The sequence below is a fragment of the Oncorhynchus tshawytscha genome, linkage group LG09, assembly GCF_018296145.1.
Source record: "Oncorhynchus tshawytscha isolate Ot180627B linkage group LG09, Otsh_v2.0, whole genome shotgun sequence".
NCBI lineage: Eukaryota > Metazoa > Chordata > Actinopteri > Salmoniformes > Salmonidae > Oncorhynchus > Oncorhynchus tshawytscha.
In genome coordinates, this window is record NC_056437.1 from 2,609,241 (window position 1) to 2,634,189 (window position 24,949).

General features: G+C 40.3%; 1 protein-coding gene across 1 annotated transcript in view; it reads left to right on the forward strand.

Annotated features, from left to right (window-relative positions):
* The first annotated feature begins 571 nt into the window (after nucleotides 1–571).
* The window catches only part of LOC121847334 (vegetative cell wall protein gp1-like), a 131,466-nt gene continuing 107,088 nt past the window's right edge, over nucleotides 572–24,949 (forward strand). The window contains exons 1-2 of the mRNA XM_042327943.1: nucleotides 572–667; nucleotides 8,875–9,102. Coding sequence (XP_042183877.1) covers nucleotides 572–667; nucleotides 8,875–9,102 — 324 coding nt within the window. The remainder of the gene's footprint in view (nucleotides 668–8,874; nucleotides 9,103–24,949) is intronic.

The following is a 24,949-nucleotide window of genomic DNA, read 5'->3' on the forward strand; positions in this document are numbered from 1 at the left end:
AGGGGATAAAGAATATGTACATAAGGATATATGAATGAGTGATGGTACACTTCTTCTGCTCTCTGCCACCACAAACTGCTGTCTCCTATTGTCTTTGCCTGGCACTTCTTCTGCTCTCTGCCACCACAAACTGCTGTCTCCTATTGTCTTTGCCTGGCACTTCTTCTGCTCTCTGCCACAACAAACTGCTGTCTCCTATTGCCTTTGCCTGGCACTTCTTCTGCTCTCTGTCACAACAAACTGCTGTCTCCTATTGTCTTTGCCTGGCACTTCTTCTACTCTCTGCGGAAGAAGTGCAGTGAGTTGAGGCTGCTGAGGCGGACGAGGAGGAGGACAAGGAAGAGGAGGATGAGGAGGAGGAGGAGGAGGACAAGAAGGAGGCGGACGAGGAGGAGGAGGATGAGGAGGAGGAGGAGAAACGAGGAGGAGGAGGACGAGGAGGAGGTGGACGAGGAGGAGGAGAAACGAGGAGGAGGAGGATGAGAAGGACGAGGAGGAGGAGGACGAGGAGGAGGCGGACGAGGAGGAGGAGGAGGAGGACGAGGAGGAGGTGGACGAGGTGGACGAGGAGATGGACGAGGAGACGAACGAGGAGGAGGAGGAGGAGTACGAGGAGGCGGACGAGGAGGAGGAGGACGAGGAGGAGGAGGAGGAGTACGAGGAGGAGGCGGGCGAGGAGGAGGAGGACGAGGAGGAGGAGGACGAGGAGGAGGAGGAGGAGGAGGAGGAGGAGGCGGACAAGGAGGAGGAGGACGAGGAGGAGGCGGACGAGGAGGAGGAGGCGGACGAGGAGGTGGCGGACGAGGAGGAGGAGGACGAGGAGGAGGAGGACGAGAAGGAGGAGGACGAGGAGTCATGGTTGGAATGGAGTCAATGGCCTTCCTGCAACCCAAACTCTAGGCACAGTCACATGCATACACACACATGAAAACATACACACTATACACACTGTACACACATGTACACACGGATGTTGTGTTGTAATGTAGATATGTGTTAGTGGAGTATGGGCCTGAGGGCTCACACTTAGTCTGTTGTGAATTCTGTAATGAATGTATTGTAATGTTTTTTTAAATTGTGTAATTGTCTTAATTCTGCCAGACTCCAGGAAGAATAGCTGCTACCTTGGCAAGAACTAATGGGGATCCATAATAAAACAAATACAAATGGAATAGTATCAGCCACATGCAAACCTGGTTCAGTACAGTTCCATTGACTCCGTTCCAGCCATTATTATGAGCCGTCCTCCCCTCCGCAGCCTCCATTGTATTATGTCTATGGTTCAGACTGTTAGAATTGTGGTTTGGCCAGACGTTGTGAGATGTGGTTTTGATGTCGCCTGCCTTCCCAAACTCCTTTAGCTCCGGGCCAGAAACGCTTTGCCACAGCCAAGGACATTAGTTTCTTCTCTGGAATTAGTCTGTATCTGAGTACCTCCCCTAAGATTTCTAGAAAGGAAAATACTTTCTAGACTGTCTGATTGGTTCCAGACACTGATGGGTTGGGGCAGAGTCAGAACACTTGTGGGTAAAGCGACATTTAGAAAATATGTTATTGGCTTTGAGGCTTTGATACTCTGATTGGTTAGAGATGATCCAATCACTGAGGACTTTGTTTTTGTACAACACCCCTCATTTTGCCACAAATGACTTCAATAATGGCAATCTGACAGTATTCATATTCCTCGACTCATTTCACTTTTCGTTGTGTTACGGATAAAACAATTTAAAAAATGGAATTAAATATATATTTTTCTCACCCATCTAAATGCAATACCTCATAATGACTCAAAACATGTTTGTAGAAATACTTTCAAAATGTGTAAAAAATTAAATACAGAAACATCTGAGTTTTCACACCTCTTTGCTATGACACTCCAAATGGAGCTCAGGTGTCATTATCCTGTATTATTATCCCATTATCCCATTATCCTCTATTATTATCCCATTATCCTTTATTATTATTATCCCTTATTATTATACCATTATCCTTTAATATTATACCATTATCCTTTATTATTATCCCATTATCCCATTATCCTTTATTAATATCCCATTATCCTTTATTATTATCCTATTAACCTATATTATTATACCATTATCCTTTATTATTATACCATTATCCCAGTATCCTTTATTATTATCCCATTATCCTTTATTATTATCCCATTATCCTTTATTATTATCATATTAACCTGTATTATTATACCATTATCCTTTATTATTATACCATTATCCCAGTATCCTTTATTATTATCCTTTATTATTATCCCATTATCCTGTATTATTTATACCATTATCCTTTACTATTATCCTATTAACCTGTATTATTATACCATTATCCTTTATTATTATCCCATTATCCTTTATTATTATCCTATTAACCTGTATTATTATACCATTATCCTTTATTATTAGACCATTATCCCAGTATCCTTTATTATTATCCCATTATCCTCTATTAATATCCCATTATCCTTTATTATTATCCCATTATCCTTTATTATTATCCTATTGACCTGTATTACTATACCATTATCCTTTATTATTATACCATTATCCCATTATCCTTTATTATTATCCTATTAGCTTGTATTATTATACCTTTATCCTTTATTATTATACCGTTATCCCAGTATCCTTTATTATTATCCCATTATCCTTTATTATTATACCATTATCCTTTATTATTATACCATTATCGTTTATTAATCTCCCATTATCCTGTATTATTATACCATTATCCTTTATTAATATCCCATTATCCTGTATTATTATCCCATTATCCTTTATTGATATCCCATTATCCTTTATTATTATCACATTATCCTTTATTATTATTCCATGATCCTTTATTATTATCACATTATCCTTTATTATTATCCCATGATCATGTATTATTATACCATTATCGTTTATTAATATCACATTATCCTGTATTATTATCCCATTATCCTTTATTAATAACCCATTATCCTTTATTATTATCACATTATCCTTTATTAATATCCCATTATCCTTTATTATTATCACATTATCCTTTATTATTATCCCATGATCCTTTATTATTATACCATTATCGTTTATGAATATCCCATTATCCTGTATTATTATCCCATTATCCTGTATTATTATCCCATTATCCTTTATTATTATCCGATTATCCTTTCTTATTTATCATTATCCTGTATTATCCCATTATTCTTTATTATTATTATACCATTCTCGTTTATTAATATCCCATTATCCTTTATTATTATCCCATTATTGTTTATTATTATCCCATCATCCCATTATCCTTTATTATTATTCCATTATCCTTTATTATTATCCCATCATCCCATTATCCTGTATTATTATCCCATTATCCTGTATTATTATCCCATCATCCCATTATCCTTTATTACTATTATCCCATTATCCTTTATTATTATCCCATTATCCTTTATTATTATCCCATTATCCCATTATCCTTTATTATTATCCCATTATCCTGTATTGTTATCCCATTATCCTTTATTATTATCCCATTATCCTGTATTATTATCCCATCATCCCATTATCCTTTATTATTATCCTATTATCCTTTATTATTATCCCATTATCCTTTATTATTATCCCATTATCCCATTATCCTTTATTATTATCCCATTATCCTGTATTATTATCCCATTATCCTTTATTATTATCCCATTATCCTGTATTATTATCCCATTATCCTGTATTATTATCCCATCATCCCATTATCCTTTATTATTATCCCATTATCCTGTATTATTATCCCATCATCCCATTATCCTTTATTATTATCCCATTATCCTGTATTATTATCCCATCATCCCATTATCCTTTATTATTATACTATCATCACATTATCCTTTATTATTATTATTATCCCATTATCCTTTATTATTATCCCATCATCCCATTATCCTTTATTATTATACCATTATCCTGTATTATTATCCCATTATCCTGTATTATTATCCCATCATCCCATTATCCTTTATTATTATCCCATTGCCCTTTATTATTATCCCATCATCCCATTATCCTTTATTATTATCCCATTATCCTATATTATTATCCCATTATCCTGTATTATTATCCCATCATCCCATTATCCTTTATTATTATCCCATTATCCTGTATTATTATCCCATCATCCCATTATCCTTTATTATTATCCCATTATCCTTTATTATTATACCATCATCCCATTATCCTTTATTATTATCCCATTATCCTTTATTATTATCCCATTATCCCATTATCCTTTATTATTATCCCATCATCCCATTATCCTTTATTATTATACCATCATCACATTATCCTGTATTATTATCCCATTACCCTGTATCATTATCCCATCATCCCATTATCCTTTATTATTATCCCATTATCCTGTATTATTATCCCATTATCCTGTATTATTATCCCATCATCCCATTATCCTTTATTATTATACCATCATCACATTATCCTTTATTATTATCCCATTATCCTTTATTATTATCCCATTAGCCTTTATTATTATACCATCATCACATTATCCTTTATTATTATCCCATTATCCTGTATTAATATCCCATTATCCTGTAGTATTATCCCATTATCGTTTATTAATATCCCATTATCCCTTATTATTATCCCATCATCCCATTATCCTTTATTATTATTATCCCATTATCATTTATTATTATCCCATTATCCTGTATTATTATCCCATTATCGTTTATTATTATCCCATCATCCCATTATCCTTTGATCATCCATGAGATTTCACTACAACTTGATTGGAGTCTAGCTGTGGCCAATTCAATTGTTTGGACGTGATTTAGAAACTCACCTGTCTATATAAGGTCCAACAGTTGACAGCGCATGTCAGTCCAAGGAACTCTCCGTAGCTCTCCATGATAGAATTGTGATGAGGCATATATATGTATCTGGGGAAGGGTCTAGAGAGTTGAACGTTTCCAAGAGCACATGGGTCTCCATCATTGGGAAATTGACAAAAATATGGACATTTCCAGACTTTCCTGCCTAGAGCTTGACGTCCAACCAAACTGAGCAACTGGGCAAGAAGGACCTTGATCAGGAAGGTGACCTAGAACCCAATGACCACTCTGACATAACTACAGAGTTCCTTGGCTAAGATGGGTGAACCTGCCAAAAGAACAACAGTCTCTACAGCACTTCACCAATCTGGGTTTTATGGGAGAGTAGCCAGACAGAAGCCACTCAGTCACTCCCATGACAGCACATCTGGAGTTTGCAAAAATACACGTGAAAGACTGTGGTCTGATCAGATAAAAAAAATGAAACTCTTTGGCCTGAAAGCAAAGCGCTATGTCTGAAGAAAAACATAGCTCATCACCCATCTAACATCATACCTACGGTGAAGCATGGTGGTGGCAGCATCATGATATGGGGATGCTGTTCAGTAGCAGGGACTGAGAGACTGGCAAGGATAGTGGGAAAAATAGATGGAGCCAAATTAGAGGCAAATCCTTGATGAAAACCTGCTTCAGAGTGACTTTAGACTGGGGAGATTTAAGTTCCAAGACAATGACCCCAAGAATACAGCCAGAGCTGGAATGGCTACAGGACAAGACTATGAAAGTCCTTTAGTGGCCCAGCAAAAGCCCAGACTTGAATCAAATAGAAAATCTGTGCAAAGACTTTAAGGTTTCTGTTCACCGCCACTCTCAATTTCATTTAACAGAGTTTGAGAAAAATCTGCAAGGAAGAATGAGAGAAAATCCCCAAATCCAGATGTATAAAGCTGACACAGACATTTCCAAGATGACCCAAAGCTGTAATTGCCGCCAAAGGTGCTTCTACAAAGTATTGACTCAGGGGTGTGAATAATTATGTAAATGAGATAGTTCTGTATTTCATTTTCAGTAAATGATAAAACATTTCTAAAAACATTTTCACTTTGTCATTACCATTGTGTATAGATGGGTGAGGGGGGGGAACAATTTTGTGTAATGTGGAATAAGTCAAGGGGTATGAATACTTTCTGAAAGCAGTGTTTAGCAAACGATAAATCAGAGAAAAAATGTAGTTTGAGTCATCAGAGAGGAAAGAGTAGCCTCTCAAAAGAGGGTGGGGCCAGTTGTCATAGAGACGATGGAGGTAATGTATTTAGTGGTGCATGTAATGAGCCAGAGAACAGCTGGACCTGGCCATCCTCTGCCACTAACTGGCTTCACATTTCATCTCCAAACTGTCTTTAGGAAAACTGGAGCTAACCCGGATACCTAATCAAACTGGGTCAGGTTTAGGAAAACTGGAGCTAACCCTGATACCTAATCAACCTGGGTCAGGATTAGGAAAACTGGAGCTAACCCGGATACCTAATCAAACTGGGTCAGGTTTAGGAAAACTGGAGCTAACCCTGATACCTAATCAAACAGGGTTGTCTTTAGGAAAACTGGAGCTAACCCTGATACCTAATCAACCTGTGATAGGTAAATATAGCTACAGTTGCTTTAGTTCAAAATAAAAATATAATAAAAAAATAAACACCAGAGTGATGGTGATAAAATAATCTACACTGACTATACAAAACATTAGGAACACTTTGCTAATCTTGAAACTCAAGTTTCACCCCCTTAATCCCTCAGAACAGCCTCAGTTGGTCAGGGCACAGACTCTACAAGCTGTCCAATGCTTCCAGCAGTTGGCTGGATGTCCTTTGGGTGGTGGAGAGTTCTGGATACACACGGGAAACTGTTGAGCGTGAAAAACCCAGTAGCGTTGCAGTTCTTGACACACTCAAACCGGTGCGCCTGGAACCTACTACCAAACCCCGTTCAAAGGGACTTAAATATTTTATCTTCCCCATTCACTCTCTGGAGGGCACACATAAACAATCCATGTATCTATTGCCTCAAGGTTTACACCTCTTTCACCTCTAACCCCATCTCCTCCAATGCATCTACACTGGCTGAAGTGGATTTAACAAGTGACATCAGTAAGGAATTATATCTTTCACCTGGATTCACCTGGTCAGTCTATGTCATGGAAAGAGCAGGTGTTTTTAATATTTTGTACAATCAGTGTATATGTGGGCAATTACAATTAAGCATTTCCTCAAGAGCAAGACCTAATCAACCATGTCAGATGGTTCCGGATCGGCTGTCTCATAAATCAGAGGGAGAAAGCTTTCTCGCCACAACGTCTCACCGAGTCAAAAACACTTATTATGAATATCACAGTGACTCAACATCCTATCTGGTTGATATAATATTTTAGGAGGTGACAGGGACTAGACCACTCTGTGGTCGATATAATATCGGAGGAGGTGACAGGGACTAGAACCCTCTGTGGTTGATATAATATTGGAGGAGGTGACAGGGACTAGACCACTCTGTGGTCGATATAATATTGGAGGAGGTGACAGGGACTAGAACCCTCTGTGGTTGATATAATATTGGAGGAGGTGACAGGGACTAGAACCCTCTGTGGTTGATATAATATTGGAGGAGGTGACAGGGACTAGAACCCTCTGTGGTCGATATAATATTGGAGGAGGTGACAGGGACTAGAGCCCTCTGTGGTTGATATAATATTGTAGGAGGTGACAGGGAGTAGAGCCCTCTGTGGTCAATATAATGTTGGAGGAGGTGACAGGGACTAGAACCCTCTGTGGTTGATATAATATTGGAGGAGGTGACAGGGACTAGAACCCTCTGTGGTTGATATAATATTGGAGGAGGTCACAGGGACTAGAACCCTCTGTAGTTGATATAATATTGGAGGAGGTGACAGGGACTAGAACCCTCTGTGGTTGATATAATTTTGGATTAGGTGACAGGGACCCTTTATTTCATACACCATCTGGCCATTGGATTCGACGCCAAACACACACACACACACACACACACACACACACACACACACACACAGACAGACAGACAGACAGACAGACAGACAGGCAGGCAGGCAGGCAGGCAGGCAGGCAGGCAGGCAGGCAGGCAGGCAGGCAGGCAGGCAGGCAGGCAGGCAGACAGACAGACAGACAGACAGACAGACAGACAGACAGACAGACAGACAGACAGACAGACAGACAGACAGACAGACAGACAGACAGACAGACAGACAGACAGACAGACAGACAGACAGACAGACAGTTAGTTCTCTGTAATGGTGACGTGTTGAATCACCAGAGATTGATGATGTTATGATTCTATGATGTTATGATTCTATGATGTTATGATTCTATGATGTTATGATTCTATGATGTTATGATTCTATGATGTTGAGGACGAATGCGCTCTACAAGATCTTGCCTAGTTAAATTAAGGTTAAAACAAATGTATGATGCATATAAACATATTAAGATCAGTTGTCACATACTGACATATCAGCTGTCACACTACATACACACGCCATACAACAGGTCCCAAACAAGTGTTACAGGTTTCTGTTTTTCAGCATTTAGTATTTCAACTTTCATTAGGGCACATCCTGTATGGTCATACTACCACTGTTTACCCTGTTAAGGTAATGATGTAAATCAGATACTGTTATATGACTGTTTTGGATAAACCATATTTCCCCTTCTATAAATATACATGCAGTACTTCCTAAAGCAATGGTAGAGTTGGGTTAGTTTCAATGTGCTTCAGTTCAGAGCCAGATGTAACGTTGTGGGATTAGAGTCCACATATTCAGAGGCTGGCTGCCCAGGCTGCTCCCTGGATGTTTGGTCACTGAACTTGTAGAGTAGTTCCAACTGCTGACAGGCCTTTGTGTTCTGCAATAAAAACAGGATTAAAAGGCCTTAGAACACAAAACGAGGACAAAGTCATCTATTATCTGAACATTTTAGACACATTTTGTACTACATCTCTGCGCTAAACAGAATGTAAAGAAGCAGAATTTAACAAAGCAGAAGGTAACAAAGCAGAAGGTAACAGAGCAGAAGGTAACAGAGCAGAAGGTAACAGAGCAGAAGGTAACGGAGCAGAAGGTAACAGAGCAGAAGGTAACAGAGCAGAAGGTAACAGATCAGAAGGTAACGGAGCAGAAGGTAACAGAGCAGAAGGTAATGGAGCCGAAGACAATGGAGCAGAAGGTAATGGAGCAGAAGGTAACGGAGCAGAAGGTTATGGAGCAGAAGGTTACGAGCAGAAGGTAATGGAGCAGAAGGTAATGGAGCAGAAGATAAGGGGGGAGCAGAAGGTAATGGAGCAAAATGCAACAGAGCAAAAGGTAACAGAGCAGAAGGTAACAGAGCAGAAGGTAACAGAGCAGAAGGTTACTAGCAGAAGGTAATGGAGCAGAAGATAAGGTGAGAGCAGAATGTAATGGAGCAAAAGGCAACAGAGCAGAAGGTAATGGAGCCAAAGACAATGGAGCAGAAGGTAATGGAGCAGAAGGTTACGGCGCAGAAGGTTACGAACAGAAGGTAATGGAGCAGAAGGAAATGGATCAGAAGATAAGGGGGAGCAGAATGTAATGGAGCAAAAGGCAACAGAGCAGAAGGTAATGGAGCAGAAGGTAATGGAGCAGAAGGTAATGGAGCAGAAGATAAGGTGGGAGCAGAATGTAATGGAGCAAAATGCAACAGAGCAGAATGTAACGGAGCAGAAGGTAATGGAGCAGAAGGTAGGAAAGCAGAAAGTAAGGAAGCAGAAGGTTACGGAGCAGAAGGTATGGAGCACCAGGTAACAGAGCAGAAGGTAATGGATCAGAAGGTAACAAAGCAGAAGGTAATGGAGCAGAAGGTCACAGAGCAGAAGGTAACAGAACAGAAGGTAACAAAGCAGAAGGTCATGGATCAGAAGGTAACGGAGCAGAAGCTAATGTATCTGCAGGTAGGAAAGCAGAATGTAAGGGAGCAGAAGGTAACGGAGCAGAAGGTAGGAAGCAGAAGGTAACGGAGATAGAATATACTAATCCTACTCTGTTATTCTGCTCCTCCGCTTTGCTCCTCTCCTTTGGAAAGTCTCTGGAGAGCAACCCAGATCTCCTTGCGCTTACCTCTCCTCCAGCCCTCTCTTCCCATCACTCGCTCTCGCTCTCTCTCTCTCTCTCTCTCTCTCTCTCTCTCTCTGTCTCTTTCTCTCTCTGACCTCCCTCTCTTCCACCTCACCTCCCTCAGCCCAGTGTCAGTCTCTGTCTCCTCTCTTATCTCCTGTGTCCCAGGGGTCCACTCCTCTGGGCTTCTGTCCCAATGCTTCTCTATCACGTGACCAGATGCTAACCTCTATCAGCGGTCAACTGACTGACTTCACTAGTAGAATGTACTAATCCTATTCTGTTATTCTGCAGGCTATGTCTTAACATTTTGATATGTACATTTGTTCTTCCAAATAGGTCCGATAGCAACCTGTGCTCAGAGGTATCAACATAAAACACATTGGGCTGTAAAAGTCCTGTGTGGTTGAGATGCCTCTCTACTCCTCGCTGTTCCTCTCTGCTCCCTTTCTCCTCTCCTCTCCGGTCCTCTCCTCTCTGGTCCTCTTCTCTCTGGTACTCTCCTCTCTGGTCCTCTCCTCTCCGGTCCTCTCCGATCCTCTCCGATCCTCTCCTCTCCGGTCCTCTCCTCTCTGATCCTCTCCTCTCTGGTCCTATCCTCTCTGGTCCTCTCCTCTCCGGTCCTCTCCGATCCTCTCCGATCCTCTCCGATCCTCTCCTCTCCGGTCCTCTCCTCTCTGGTCCACTCCGATCCTCTCCTCTCCGGTCCTCTCCTCTCTGGTCCTCTCCGAGCCTCTCCTCTCCGGCCCTCTCCTATTTGGTCCTCTCCTCTCTGGTCCTCTCCTCTCCGGTCCTCTCCTCTCCGGTCCTCTCCTCTCTAGTCCTCTCCTCTCTGGTCCTCTACTCTCCGGTCCTCTCCTCTCTGGTCCTCTCCTCTCTGCTCCATTTCTCCTCTCCTCTCCGGTCCTCTCCTTTCTGGTCCTCTCCGGGTCCTCTCCCCCCCGGGTCCTCTCTTCTCTGGTCCTCTCCTCTCTGCTCCCTTTCTCCTCTCCTCTCTGGTCCTCTCCTCTCTGGTCCTCTCTGGTCCTCTTCGAACCTCTCCTCTTTGGGCCTCTCCTTTCTGGTCCTTTCCTCTCTGGTCCTTTCCTCTCTGGTCCTCTCCTCTCCGGTCCTCTCCTCTTCGGTCCTCTCCTCTCTGATCCTTTCCTCTCTGGTCCTCTCCTCTCTGGTCCTCTCCTCTCTGGTCCTCTCCTCTCTACTAATCTACTACTCTCTGTTCCTCTCTCCTCTCTGATCTTTCCCTGCCTACACCTCCCTTCTACCCCTTGTGACTCTATGTCTCCTGGAGTCCAAGCGTTCAGGAAGCACCAAAGGAAATATCCCATTTCCTGTGTGGTAGTGTTACAGGGTCCTCTAATACATCCAACCACACCGTGGAATGGTTCATCCTGTCTTCACTAGTTAAGGGAAATTACCAGAGTTGTCATATAACCCAATATACTTAATGAGTGACGTAGAACCCAGAGAGTGTTCTTCAATAGAAGCTTCTTTAACATCAGATACAGGTACAGTGTGGTGTCCCTCAGGGCAGAGTCCTCAGGCCATTACGCTTCTCTATTTTTTTTAAATATATTTTTTTTTACAAATGATTGGTCTTACACAAAGCTAGAGTGACTTTATGTGCGCGGATGATTCCACGCTCTACATGTCAGCACCCAAAGCCACTGACCTCACTGGAATTCAAAACAAGGAGTTACAGATACTTAAATACATCTACAATTAAAAGTATTTGGTTGAAAACCTTCGGTAAGAACTAAACATCAACTGGATGTGTGTATAAAGGGTGGGACCATTGAGCAAGTTGAGGAAGCTGAACTCCTTGTAAGAACATTGGATGGTCAATTATCATTTGTCAAGTCATGTTGACTAAATTGTTGTGAAGATGGGGATGGGGTCTGTCTGTTATTAAAAGATGTTGTGTGTTTTTGACACAAGAATCAGCTGTACGAGTTGTTCAGGTGGCCCTGGTCTTCTCCCACCTTGATTACTGTCTGTTAATAGGGTCAGGTGCAGTAAAGAAAGACCTATCAAGGCTGCAGCTGGATCAAAACAAAGCAGCACGCCTTGCCCTTAACTGCACGCACAGAACTAACATCAACAACACCCAGGCCAGTCTTTCCTGGTTGAGGGATTACCAAATATGAAGTGCTACTCTTCTAGTTTCTATGATAATTATTTGCTGTAATGATTAATCCACAATGAATGCGTAGCCAAATGACATTCAGCTCAGACACCCATACATACCCTACAAAACTTACCACCAGGGGTCTCTTCACAGTCCCCAAGTGCAAAATTTATTTGCGACAAAGCACAGTATTGCACAGAGTCACGATCACAGTGTTATACAGGGTCATGATCACAGAGTCATGATCACAGTATTATACAGAGTCATGATCACAGTATTACATGAAGTCATGATCACAGAGTCATGATCACCGTATTATACAGTGACATGATCACAGAGTCATGATCACCTAGTCATGATCACAGTATTATACAGTCATGATCACAGGGTCATGATCACAGAGTCATTATCACACAGACATGGTCACAGAGTCATGATCACAGAGTCATGATCACAGTATTATACAGAGTCATGATCACAGAGTCATGATCACAGTATTATACAGAGTCGTGATCACAGTGTTATACAGGGTCATGATCACAGAGTCATGATCACAGTATTATACAGAGTCATGATCAAAGTATTATACAGAGTCATGAGCACAGTATTATACAGAGTCATGATCACAGTGTTATACAGGGTCATGATCACAGAGTCATGATCACAGTATTATACAGAGTCATGATCACAGTGTTATACATGGTCATGATCACAGTGTTATACAGATTCATGATCACAGAGTCATGATCACAGTATTATACAGAGTCATGATCACAGTATTACACATAGTCATGGTCACAGAGTCATGATCACATAGTCATGATCACAGTATTATACAGAGTCGTGATCACAGAGTCGTGATCACATAGACATGGTCACAGAGTCATGATCACAGTATTACACAGAGTCATGATCACAGTAGTATATAGAGTCATGATCACAGTAGTATACATAGTCATGATCACAGTATTACACAGAGTCATGATCACAGTAGTATACAGAGTCATGATCACAGTATTACACAGATACATGGTCACAGTAGTATACAGAGTCATGATCACAGTATTACACAGAGGCATGATCCCAGTATTACACAGATACATGATCCATCTCCTATTACTGAAGAACAAAGCAGCATGACCTTTAGGAAAGATGAAAAACTGTTGTTGTTTGATGTGTATATGGTTGTATTTTAAATGTGTGCGACTGTCTTTGCCTATACAATAATAAATTGTTCTTAAATAGGCATCCCGCTAGCGGGACAACTTCCGGTGAGACTGGAGGGTGCGCAATTCAAATAAATAATCACAAATATTATGGATATGAAATGTAGGTACATATAAGTGTCTTATATCAGCTGAAGGCTTAAATTATTGTTCTTCTAACTGCACTGATTTACAGCAGCTATTACACCGAAAACATGTCATGCGATTGTTTGAGGACGATGCCCCACATATTTTTCCACCGGCACAGGTTTCATACATTCACAAATAACGATTACATATTCACTTTATTTTAGAAAATATTTCTCTGATTTGTCACCCAAAGGGTCCCAGCTATTTACCTTTATTTAACCAGGCAAGTCAGTTAAGAACAAATTCTTATTTTCAATGACGGCCTAGGAACAGTGGGTTAATTGCCTGTTCAGGGGCAGAACGACAGATTTGTACCTTGTCAGCTCGGGGGTTTGAACTTGCGGTTACTAGTCCAACGCTCTAAAGAATTTCGAAAAACGGTCCAGAAAGCACTTTTGTTAAGGGTGTGTGAAGTTTTTTCAAAATGTTTGCTATTTTTGACTTTTGACTTTTGACTTCCTATGAAATCATATTGCAAATGGAGAAAACATATGCCTTATGCACAAGTTAAATTTTTTATTATGATAATAAATTTGGACAAAAGCATATTCATACAGTTCTTACACATGTGTAATTGACAAAACATTTATTTTTCACTTTTTCAAAATTCTGCTTTTGGATGTTGACGTGTTGCATTTGCAATATGAAAAACCACGGTGGAGCGCACTCGCCACCTGTTGGATTTTTAAAGTGTTACACCTGGCATTTGCAATCAACTTTGAACGAAACGACGCCAAATTGAGTGGTATTGGACACCGTGTATATGGTTTGTCCAGTGCCAATGACTTCCCATTAATTTTTGTCCATTTCAGGGGGGTGTTCCCTTACAACAGTAATGCAATTTCCTTCCTTCCTTCCTCTCTTCCTCCCCCTCCTTCCTCCTCCCCCTCTCTCTCCTCCTCCCCCTCCTTCCTCCTCCTCTCCCTCCTTCCTCCTCACCCCCTCTCTCTCTCTCTCCCCTCCTCCCCTTCCTCCTCTTCCTCCTTTGTCCTCCTCCCTCCTCTCCCCTCTCTCCCTCCTCCTCCCCTTCTTCCTCCCCCTCCTCCTCCCTCCTCATCCTCCCTCCCTTCCTCACTCCAGACTAGATATACAGCAGGTTGAGTAGAGCTGAGCAGTACAAATAGCTAGGCAGTAAATGCCCACATCATAAATGATTTGTTTGCTCTGAAACGGGCCAAACGCCTTACTGTGCACTGCACATGCATCACAGAGGTAATCAAGCGAGGGAAGAAAATGAACCAAATCAATGTATTGTACACTTAGGGCATTAAAACAATCCTACTGCCAACCAGTCAGCTCTTCACTCGCTCTGATACAACTGCAAATAAAACCACCTGTGGGGTTGATTCCTTTATAAATCAGCTCTGGTCCTGTGGTGAGGTTGATTCGTTTATCAAGCAGCTCTGGTCCTGTGGTGAGGTTGATTAGTTTATCAAGCAGCTCTGGTCCTGTGGTGAGGTTGATTAGTTTATCAAGCAGCTCTGGTCCTGTGGTGAGGTTGGTTAGTTTATCAAGCAGCTCTGGTCCTGTGGTGAGGGTGATGAGCTTATCAAGCAGCTCTGGTCCTGTGGTGAGGTTGATTAGTTTATAAAGCAGCTCTGGTCCTGTGTTGAGGTTGATTAAGTTATCAAGCAGCTCTGGTCCTGTGGTGAGGTTGATTAGTTCATAAAGCAGCTCTGGTCCTGTGGTGGGGTTGATTAGTTTATCAAGCAGCTCTGGTCCTGTGGTGAGGTTAATTAGTTTATAAAGAAGCTCTGGTCCTGTGGTGTTTTAGACTCCTAGTCTCATTGTTGTATAATTCTTCATGTTAATAAACACAGGAAGGAGAGGAAAGTAAGCTCAGAACGTTAGGCTGTGGACAAGCTTTCCACCGAGATGGAATCAAAGTCTTCTTCCCATTGTAGTTTAGTATTCCGACTGCACGAGGGATCACTCTACCAAATCCGTTCAGGTCGGCTTGTGCCAGTCAACAAACAGCCACTCTACGGTGTCATACAGAATAACGCCATCAAATGTCGACTCATTGAACAATCATGGACGACAAACTCAATAAAACGATTCATCCAATTGTTGCATGAGAGATATTTTTTGTTAAAATAGACATACAATTACACTATTCTCAGAGGCAAGGGTCAAGAGTAGTGCACCACATAGGGAATAGGGTACAGGACTCTGGTCTAAAGTAGTGCACCACATAGGGAATAGGGTACAGGACTCTGGTCAAAGTAGTGCACCACATTGGAAATAGGGTACAGGACTCTGGTCAAAGTAGTGCACCACATAGGGAATAGGGTGTTTATATCAGTGTTTGAAGTACAAAGTAGTGCACTGCAGAGGGAATAGGAAAAGGAATAGGAAATGGAATAGGAAAGGGAATAGGAAATGGAGTTAAGGTTTTCTTGTGTCGAAGGAGAGGACCAAAATGCAGCGTGGTTATCTCGATACATCTTTAATAAAGATAATAACGAACAATACAAAACAATAAACGTAACGTGAAAAACCTAAACAGCCCTATCTGGTCGGGCGAATTCCGTGCCTCATGCACCAACACAGCAACTCCCTCATAACTCTCTCCTCCAATTTCCCCATTAACTCCTTCACAGTCTCTGCTTCGCTCACCTCCAACACCGGCTCTGATTCTGGTTTCCTCCTTGGCTCCTTACGATAAACAGGGGGAGTTGGCTCAGGTCTGACTCCTGACTCTGCCACACTCTCCCTGTGCTCCCCCCATTACATTTTTGGGGCTAACTCTCGGTCTTCCATCCACGCCGCCGTGTTCGTCTCTCCAACTCCATTCTCCTATAACTCCTCGCACTGCTCCAACGAATCCCAGGCGGGCTCCGGCACTCTCCCTGGGTCGACCGCCCACCTGTCTATTTCCTCCCAAGTCGTATATTCCATACTTCACTGCTCCTGCTGCCGCTGCCTGTCACCACGCCGCTTGGTCCTGTTGTGGTGGGTGATTCTGTTAAGGTTTTCTTGTGTCGAAGGAGAGAAGGACCAAAATGCAGCGTGGTTATCTCAATACATCTTTAATAAAGATAATAACGAACAATACAAAACAATAAACGTAACTTGAAAAACCTAAACAGCCCTATCTGGTGCAAAACAAACACAGAGACAGGAACAATCACCCACGAAACACTCAAAGAATATGGCTGCCTAAATATGGTTCCCAATCAGAGACAACGATAAACACCTGCCTCTGATTGAGAACCACTTCAGCAACCATAGACTTTTCTAGACAACCCCACTAACCACAATCCAATTACCTACAAAAAAACCCTAGACAAAACACACCACATAAATAACCCATGTCACACCCTGGCCTGACCAAAATAATAAAGAAACCACAAAATACTTAGACCAGGGCGTGACAAATGGGAATAGGAAAGGGATTAGGAAATGGAAAGGGAACTGGAAAGGGAATAGGAAATGGAAAGGGAACTGGAAATGGAATAGGAAATGGAAAGGGAACTGGAAAGGGAATAGGAAATGGAAAGGGAACTGGAAATGGAATAGGAAATAGACATCCTCGTCTTCAGCGCCCCGGGGAGCAGAGGGTTAACTGCCTTGCTCAGGGGCAGATCGACAGATTTTTATCTTGTCAGCTCGGGGATTCGATCCAGCAACCTTTCGGTTAGGGTGTGTGTATCTGTGTTTGATGTACAAAGGAGTGCACTGCGTAGGGAACAGGGTACAGGACTCTGGTCTAAAGGAGTGCACTGCGTAGGGAAAAGGGTACAGGACTCTGGTCTAAAGGAGTGCACTGCGTAGGGAATAGGGTACAGGACTCTTAGGGTGTTAGGGTGTGTGTATCTGTGTTTGATGTAGCAAGGAGTGCACTGCGTAGGGAAAAGGGTACAGGACTCTTAGGGTGTTAGGGTGTGTGTATCTGTGTTTGATGTACAAAGGAGTTCACTGCGTAGGGAATAGGGTACAGGACTCTTAGGGTGTTAGGGTGTGTGTATCTGTGTTTGATGTACAAAGGAGTTCACTGCGTAGGGAACAGGGTACAGGACTCTTAGGGTGTTAGGGTGTGTGTATCTGTGTTTGATGTACAAAGGAGTTCACTGCGTAGGGAACAGGGTACAGGACTCTTAGGGTGTTAGGGTGTGTGTCTGTGTTTGATGTACAAAGGAGTTCACTGCGTAGGGAACAGGGTACAGGACTCTTAGGGTGTTAGGGTGTGTGTCTGTGTTTGATGTACAAAGGAGTTCACTGCGTAGGGAATAGGGTACAGGACTCTTAGGGTGTTAGGGTGTGTGTATCTGTGTTTGATGTACAAAGGAGTTCACTGCGTAGGGAATAGGGTACAGGACTCTTAGGGTGTTAGGGTGTGTGTATCTGTGTTTGATGTACAAAGGAGTTCACTGCGTAGGGAACAGGGTACAGGACTCTTAGGGTGTTAGGGTGTGTGTATCTGTGTTTGATGTACAAAGGAGTGCACTGCGTAGGGAATAGGGTACAGGACTCTTAGGGTGTTAGGGTGTGTGTATCTGTGTTTGATGTACAAAGGAGTGCACTGCGTAGGGAACAGGGTACAGGACTCTGGTCTAAAGGAGTGCACTGCGTAGGGAATAGGGTACAGGACTCTGGTCTAAAGGAGTGCACTGCGTAGGGAATAGGGTACAGGACTCTTAGGGTGTTAGGGTGTGTGTATCTGTGTTTGATGTAGCAAGGAGTTCACTGCGTAGGGAACAGGGTACAGGACTCTTAGGGTGTTAGGGTGTGTGTATCTGTGTTTGATGTACAAAGGAGTTCACTGCGTAGGGAACAGGGTACAGGACTCTTAGGGTGTTAGGGTGTGTCTGTGTTTGATGTACAAAGGAGTTCACTGCGTAGGGAACAGGGTACAGGACTCTTAGGGTGTTAGGGTGTGTGTCTGTGTTTGATGTACAAAGGAGTGCACTGCGTAGGGAATAGGGTACAGGACTCTGGTCTAAAGGAGTGCACTGCGTAGGGAATAGGGTACAGGACTCTGGTCTAAAGGAGTGCACTGCGTAGGGAATAGGGTACAGGACTCTGGTCTAAAGGAGTGCACTGCGTAGGGAATAGGGTACAGGACTCTGGTCTAAAGGAGTGCACTGCGTAGGGAATAGGGTACAGGACTCTTAGGGTGTTAGGGTGTGTGTATCTGTGTTTGATGTAGCAAGGAGTGCACTGCGTAGGGAACAGGGTACAGGACTCTGGTCTAAAGGAGTGCACTGCGTAGGGAACTGTGTTTGATGTACAAAGGAGTGCACTGCGTAGGGAACATCTGGTCTAAAGGAGTGCACTGCGTAGGGAATAGGGTGCGTACAGGACTCTGGTCTAAAGGAGTTCACTGCGTAGGGAATAGGGTACAGGACTCTTAGGGTGTTAGGGTGTTCATCTGTGTTTGATGTAGCAAGGAGTTCACTGCGTAGGGAACAGGGTACAGGACTCTTAGGGTGTTAGGGTGTGTGTCTGTGTTTGATGTACAAAGGAGTTCACTGCGTAGGGAACAGGGTACAGGACTCTGGTCTAAAGGAGTGTTGCGTGGGAACAGTCTGGGACTCTGGTCTAAAGGAGTGCACTGCGTAGGGAACAGGGTACAGGACTCTGGTCTAAAGTAGTGCACTGCGTAGGGAATAGGGTACAGGACTCTGGTCTAAAGTAGTGCACTGCGTAGGGAACAGGGTACAGGACTCTGGTCTAAAGTAGTGCACTGCGTAGGGAACAGGGTACAGGACTCTGGTCTAAAGGAGTGCACTGCGTAGGGAATAGGGTACGGGACTCTGGTCTAAAGGAGTGCACTGCGTAGGGAACAGGGTACAGGACTCTGGTCTAAAGTAGTGCACTGCGTAGGGAACAGGGTTCCATTTCAGATGCATGCTGAGAGGATTCTTCACACTGGCAGGTCTGGGGTCAGATTTTGTGGCTTAATAGGAGCTTCCAACACGATCATCGCACGGTTAGCTAGACAATCAATTAAAGTTTATAACGTGATCATCCCACGGGTAACTAGACAATCAATTAAAGTTTATAACGTGATCATCCCACGGGTATCTGGACAATAGATTAAAAGCACATTCTGTAATGGAAGGCTAAGCCACTGTTACGTAATTAGTCTAATGAACTGTGCTTCCTCTCCTCTCGTCCCTGGTTGGGTGGTGTATTGGGCTGAGTGGTGCTGAGTCATGGTTGGTTGTGTGGCTGGGGGAAATGTCTGCAACATGTTTCTAGAGAATTGTACTGTATTTGTCCATCTGATGGTTCTCTCATTGATGTCCTGTATTTAATTAATAACCATCTGATGGTCCTCTCATTGATGTATTTAATTAATAACCATCTGATGGTTCTCTCATTGATGTCCTGTATTTAATTAATAACCATCTGATGGTTCTCTCATTGATGTATTTAATTAATAACCATCTGATGGTTCTCTCATTGATGTATTTAATTAATAACCATCTGATGGTTCTCTCATTGATGTCCTGTATTTAATTAATAACCATCTGATGGTTCTCTCATTGATGTATTTAATTAATAACCATCTGATGGTCCTCTCATTGATGTATTTAATTAATAACCATCTGATGGTTCTCTCATTGATGTATTTAATTAATAACCATCTGATGGTTCTCTCATTGATGTATTTAATTAATAACCATCTGATGGTTCTCTCATTGATGTATTTAATTAATAACCATCTGATGGTTCTCTCATTGATGTATTTAATTAATAACCATCTGATGGTTCTCTCATTGATGTATTTAATTAATAACCATCTGATGGTTCTCTCATTGATGTCCTGTATTTGTCCATCAGATGGTTCTCTCATTGATGTCCTGTATTTGTCCATCTGATGGTTCTCTCATTGATGTCCTGTATTTGTCCATCAGATGGTTCTCTCATTGATGTCCTGTATTTAATTAATAACCATCTGATGGTTCTCTCATTGATGTATTTAATTAATAACCATCTGATGGTTCTCTCATTGATGTCCTGTATTTAATTAATAACCATCTGATGGTCCTCTCATTGATGTCCTGTATTTAATTAATAACCATCTGATGGTTCTCTCATTGATGTCCTGTATTTAATGAATAACCATCTGATGGTTCTCTCATTGATGTCCTGTATTTAATTAATAACCATCTGATGGTTCTCTCATTGATGTATTTAATTAATAACCATCTGATGGTTCTCTCATTGATGTCCTGTATTTAATTAATAACCATCTGATGGTTCTCTCATTGATGTCCTGTATTTAATTAATAACCATCTGATGGTTCTCTCATTGATGTATTTAATTAATAACCATCTGATGGTTCTCTCATTGATGTCCTGTATTTAATTAATAACCATCTGATGGTTCTCTCATTGATGTATTTAATTAATAACCATCTGATGGTTCTCTCATTGATGTCCTGTATTTGTCCATCAGATGGTTCTCTCATTGATGTCCTGTATTTAATTAATAACCATCTGATGGTTCTCTCATTGATGTATTTAATTAATAACCATCTGATGGTTCTCTCATTGATGTATTTAATTAATAACCATCTGATGGTCATCTCATTGATGTATTTAATTAATAACCATCTGATGGTTCTCTCATTGATGTATTTAATTAATAACCATCTGATGGTCATCTCATTGATGTATTTAATTAATAACCATCTGATGGTTCTCTCATTGATGTATTTAATTAATAACCATCTGATGGTTCTCTCATTGATGTCCTGTATTTAATTAATAACCATCTGATGGTTCTCTCATTGATGTATTTAATTAATAACCATCTGATGGTCCTCTCATTGATGTATTTAATTAATAACCATCTGATGGTTCTCTCATTGATGTCCTGTATTTAATTAATAACCATCTGATGGTTCTCTCATTGATGTATTTAATTAATAACCATCTGATGGTCCTCTCATTGATGTATTTAATTAATAACCATCTGATGGTTCTCTCATTGATGTCCTGTATTTAATTAATAACCATCTGATGGTTCTCTCATTGATGTATTTAATTAATAACCATCTGATGGTTCTCTCATTGATGTATTTAATTAATAACCATCTGATGGTTCTCTCATTGATGTATTTAATTAATAACCATCTGATGGTTCTCTCATTGATGTCCTGTATTTAATTAATAACCATCTGATGGTTCTCTCATTGATGTCCTGTATTTAATTAATAACCATCTGATGGTTCTCTCATTGATGTATTTAATTAATAACCATCTGATGGTTCTCTCATTGATGTATTTAATTAATAACCATCTGATGGTTCTCTCATTGATGTATTTAATTAATAACCATCTGATGGTTCTCTCATTGATGTCCTGTATTTGTCCATCAGATGGTTCTCTCATTGATGTCCTGTATTTGTCCATCTGATGGTTCTCTCATTGATGTCCTGTATTTGTCCATCAGATGGTTCTCTCATTGATGTCCTGTATTTGTCCATCTGATGGTTCTCTCATTGATGTCCTGTATTTAATTAATAACCATCTGATGGTCCTCTCATTGATGTATTTAATTAATAACCATCTGATGGTTCTCTCATTGATGTCCTGTATTTAATTAATAACCATCTGATGGTTCTCTCATTGATGTATTTAATTAATAACCATCTGATGGTTCTCTCATTGATGTCCTGTATTTAATTAATAACCATCTGATGGTTCTCTCATTGATGTCCTGTATTTAATTAATAACCATCTGATGGTTCTCTCATTGATGTCCTGTATTTAATTAATAACCATCTGATGGTTCTCTCATTGATGTATTTAATTAATAACCATCTGATGGTTCTCTCATTGATGTCCTGTATTTAATTAATAACCATCTGATGGTTCTCTCATTGATGTATTTAATTAATAACCATCTGATGGTTCTCTCATTGATGTCCTGTATTTGTCCATCAGATGGTTCTCTCATTGATGTCCTGTATTTAATTAATAACCATCTGATGGTTCTCTCATTGATGTATTTAATTAATAACCATCTGATGGTTCTCTCATTGATGTCCTGTATTTAATTAATAACCATCTGATGGTCCTCTCATTGATGTATTTAATTAATAACCATCTGATGGTTCTCTCATTGATGTATTTAATTAATAACCATCTGATGGTCCTCTCATTGATGTATTTAATTAATAACCATCTGATGGTCCTCTCATTGATGTATTTAATTAATAACCATCTGATGGTTCTCTCATTGATGTCCTGTATTTAATTAATAACCATCTGATGGTTCTCTCATTGATGTATTTAATTAATAACCATCTGATGGTTCTCTCATTGATGTATTTAATTAATAACCATCTGATGGTTCTCTCATTGATGTCCTGTATTTAATTAATAACCATCTGATGGTTCTCTCATTGATGTATTTAATTAATAACCATCTGATGGTCCTCTCATTGATGTATTTAATTAATAACCATCTGATGGTTCTCTCATTGATGTCCTGTATTTAATTAATAACCATCTGATGGTTCTCTCATTGATGTATTTAATTAATAACCATCTGATGGTCCTCTCATTGATGTATTTAATCAATAACCATCTGATGGTCCTCTCATTGATGTATTTAATTAATAACCATCTGATGGTTCTCTCATTGATGTCCTGTATTTAATTAATAACCATCTGATGGTTCTCTCATTGATGTCCTGTATTTAATTAATAACCATCTGATGGTTCTCTCATTGATGTATTTAATTAATAACCATCTGATGGTTCTCTCATTGATGTATTTAATTAATAACCATCTGATGGTCCTCTCATTGATGTATTTAATTAATAACCATCTGATGGTTCTCTCATTGATGTCCTGTATTTGTCCATCAGATGGTTCTCTCATTGATGTCCTGTATTTGTCCATCTGATGGTTCTCTCATTGATGTCCTGTATTTGTCCATCAGATGGTTCTCTCATTGATGTCCTGTATTTGTCCATCAGATGGTTCTCTCATTGATGTCCTGTATTTAATTAATAACCATCTGATGGTTCTCTCATTGATGTATTTAATTAATAACCATCTGATGGTTCTCTCATTGATGTCCTGTATTTAATTAATAACCATCTGATGGTTCTCTCATTGATGTATTTAATTAATAACCATCTGATGGTTCTCTCATTGATGTCCTGTATTTAATTAATAACCATCTGATGGTCCTCTCATTGATGTCCTGTATTTAATTAATAACCATCTGATGGTTCTCTCATTGATGTCCTGTATTTAATTAATAACCATCTGATGGTTCTCTCATTGATGTATTTAATTAATAACCATCTGATGGTTCTCTCATTGATGTCCTGTATTTAATTAATAACCATCTGATGGTTCTCTCATTGATGTATTTAATTAATAACCATCTGATGGTTCTCTCATTGATGTCCTGTATTTGTCCATCAGATGGTTCTCTCATTGATGTCCTGTATTTAATTAATAACCATCTGATGGTTCTCTCATTGATGTATTTAATTAATAACCATCTGATGGTTCTCTCATTGATGTCCTGTATTTAATTAATAACCATCTGATGGTTCTCTCATTGATGTATTTAATTAATAACCATCTGATGGTTCTCTCATTGATGTATTTAATTAATAACCATCTGATGGTCCTCTCATTGATGTATTTAATTAATAACCATCTGATGGTCCTCTCATTGATGTATTTAATTAATAACCATCTGATGGTCCTCTCATTGATGTATTTAATTAATAACCATCTGATGGTTCTCTCATTGATGTATTTAATTAATAACCATCTGATGGTTCTCTCATTGATGTATTTAATTAATAACCATCTGATGGTTCTCTCATTGATGTATTTAATTAATAACCATCTGATGGTTCTCTCATTGATGTCCTGTATTTGTCCATCAGATGGTTCTCTCATTGATGTTCCTGATATTTAATTAATAACCATCTGATGGTTCTCTCATTGATGTCCTGTATTTAATTAATAACCATCTGATGGTTCTCTCTCTCATTGATGTCCTAATTTGTCCATCAGATGGTTCTCTCATTGATTGATGTCCTGTATTTGTCCATCTGATGGTTCTCTCATTGATGTCCTGTATTTGTCCATCAGATGGTTCTCTCATTGATGTCCTGTATTTAATTAATAACCATCTGATGGTTCTCTCATTGATGTATTTAATTAATAACCATCTGATGGTTCTCTCATTGATGTATTTAATTAATAACCATCTGATGGTTCTCTCATTGATGTCCTGTATTTATTTATTAATAACCATCTGATGGTTCTCTCATTGATGTATTTAATTAATAACCATCTGATGGTTCTCTCATTGATGTCCTGTATTTAATTAATAACCATCTGATGGTTCTCTCATTGATGTATTTAATTAATAACCATCTGATGGTTCTCTCATTGATGTCCTGATATTTAATTAATAACCATCTGATGGTTCTCTCATTGATGTATTTAATTAATAACCATCTGATGGTTCTCTCATTGA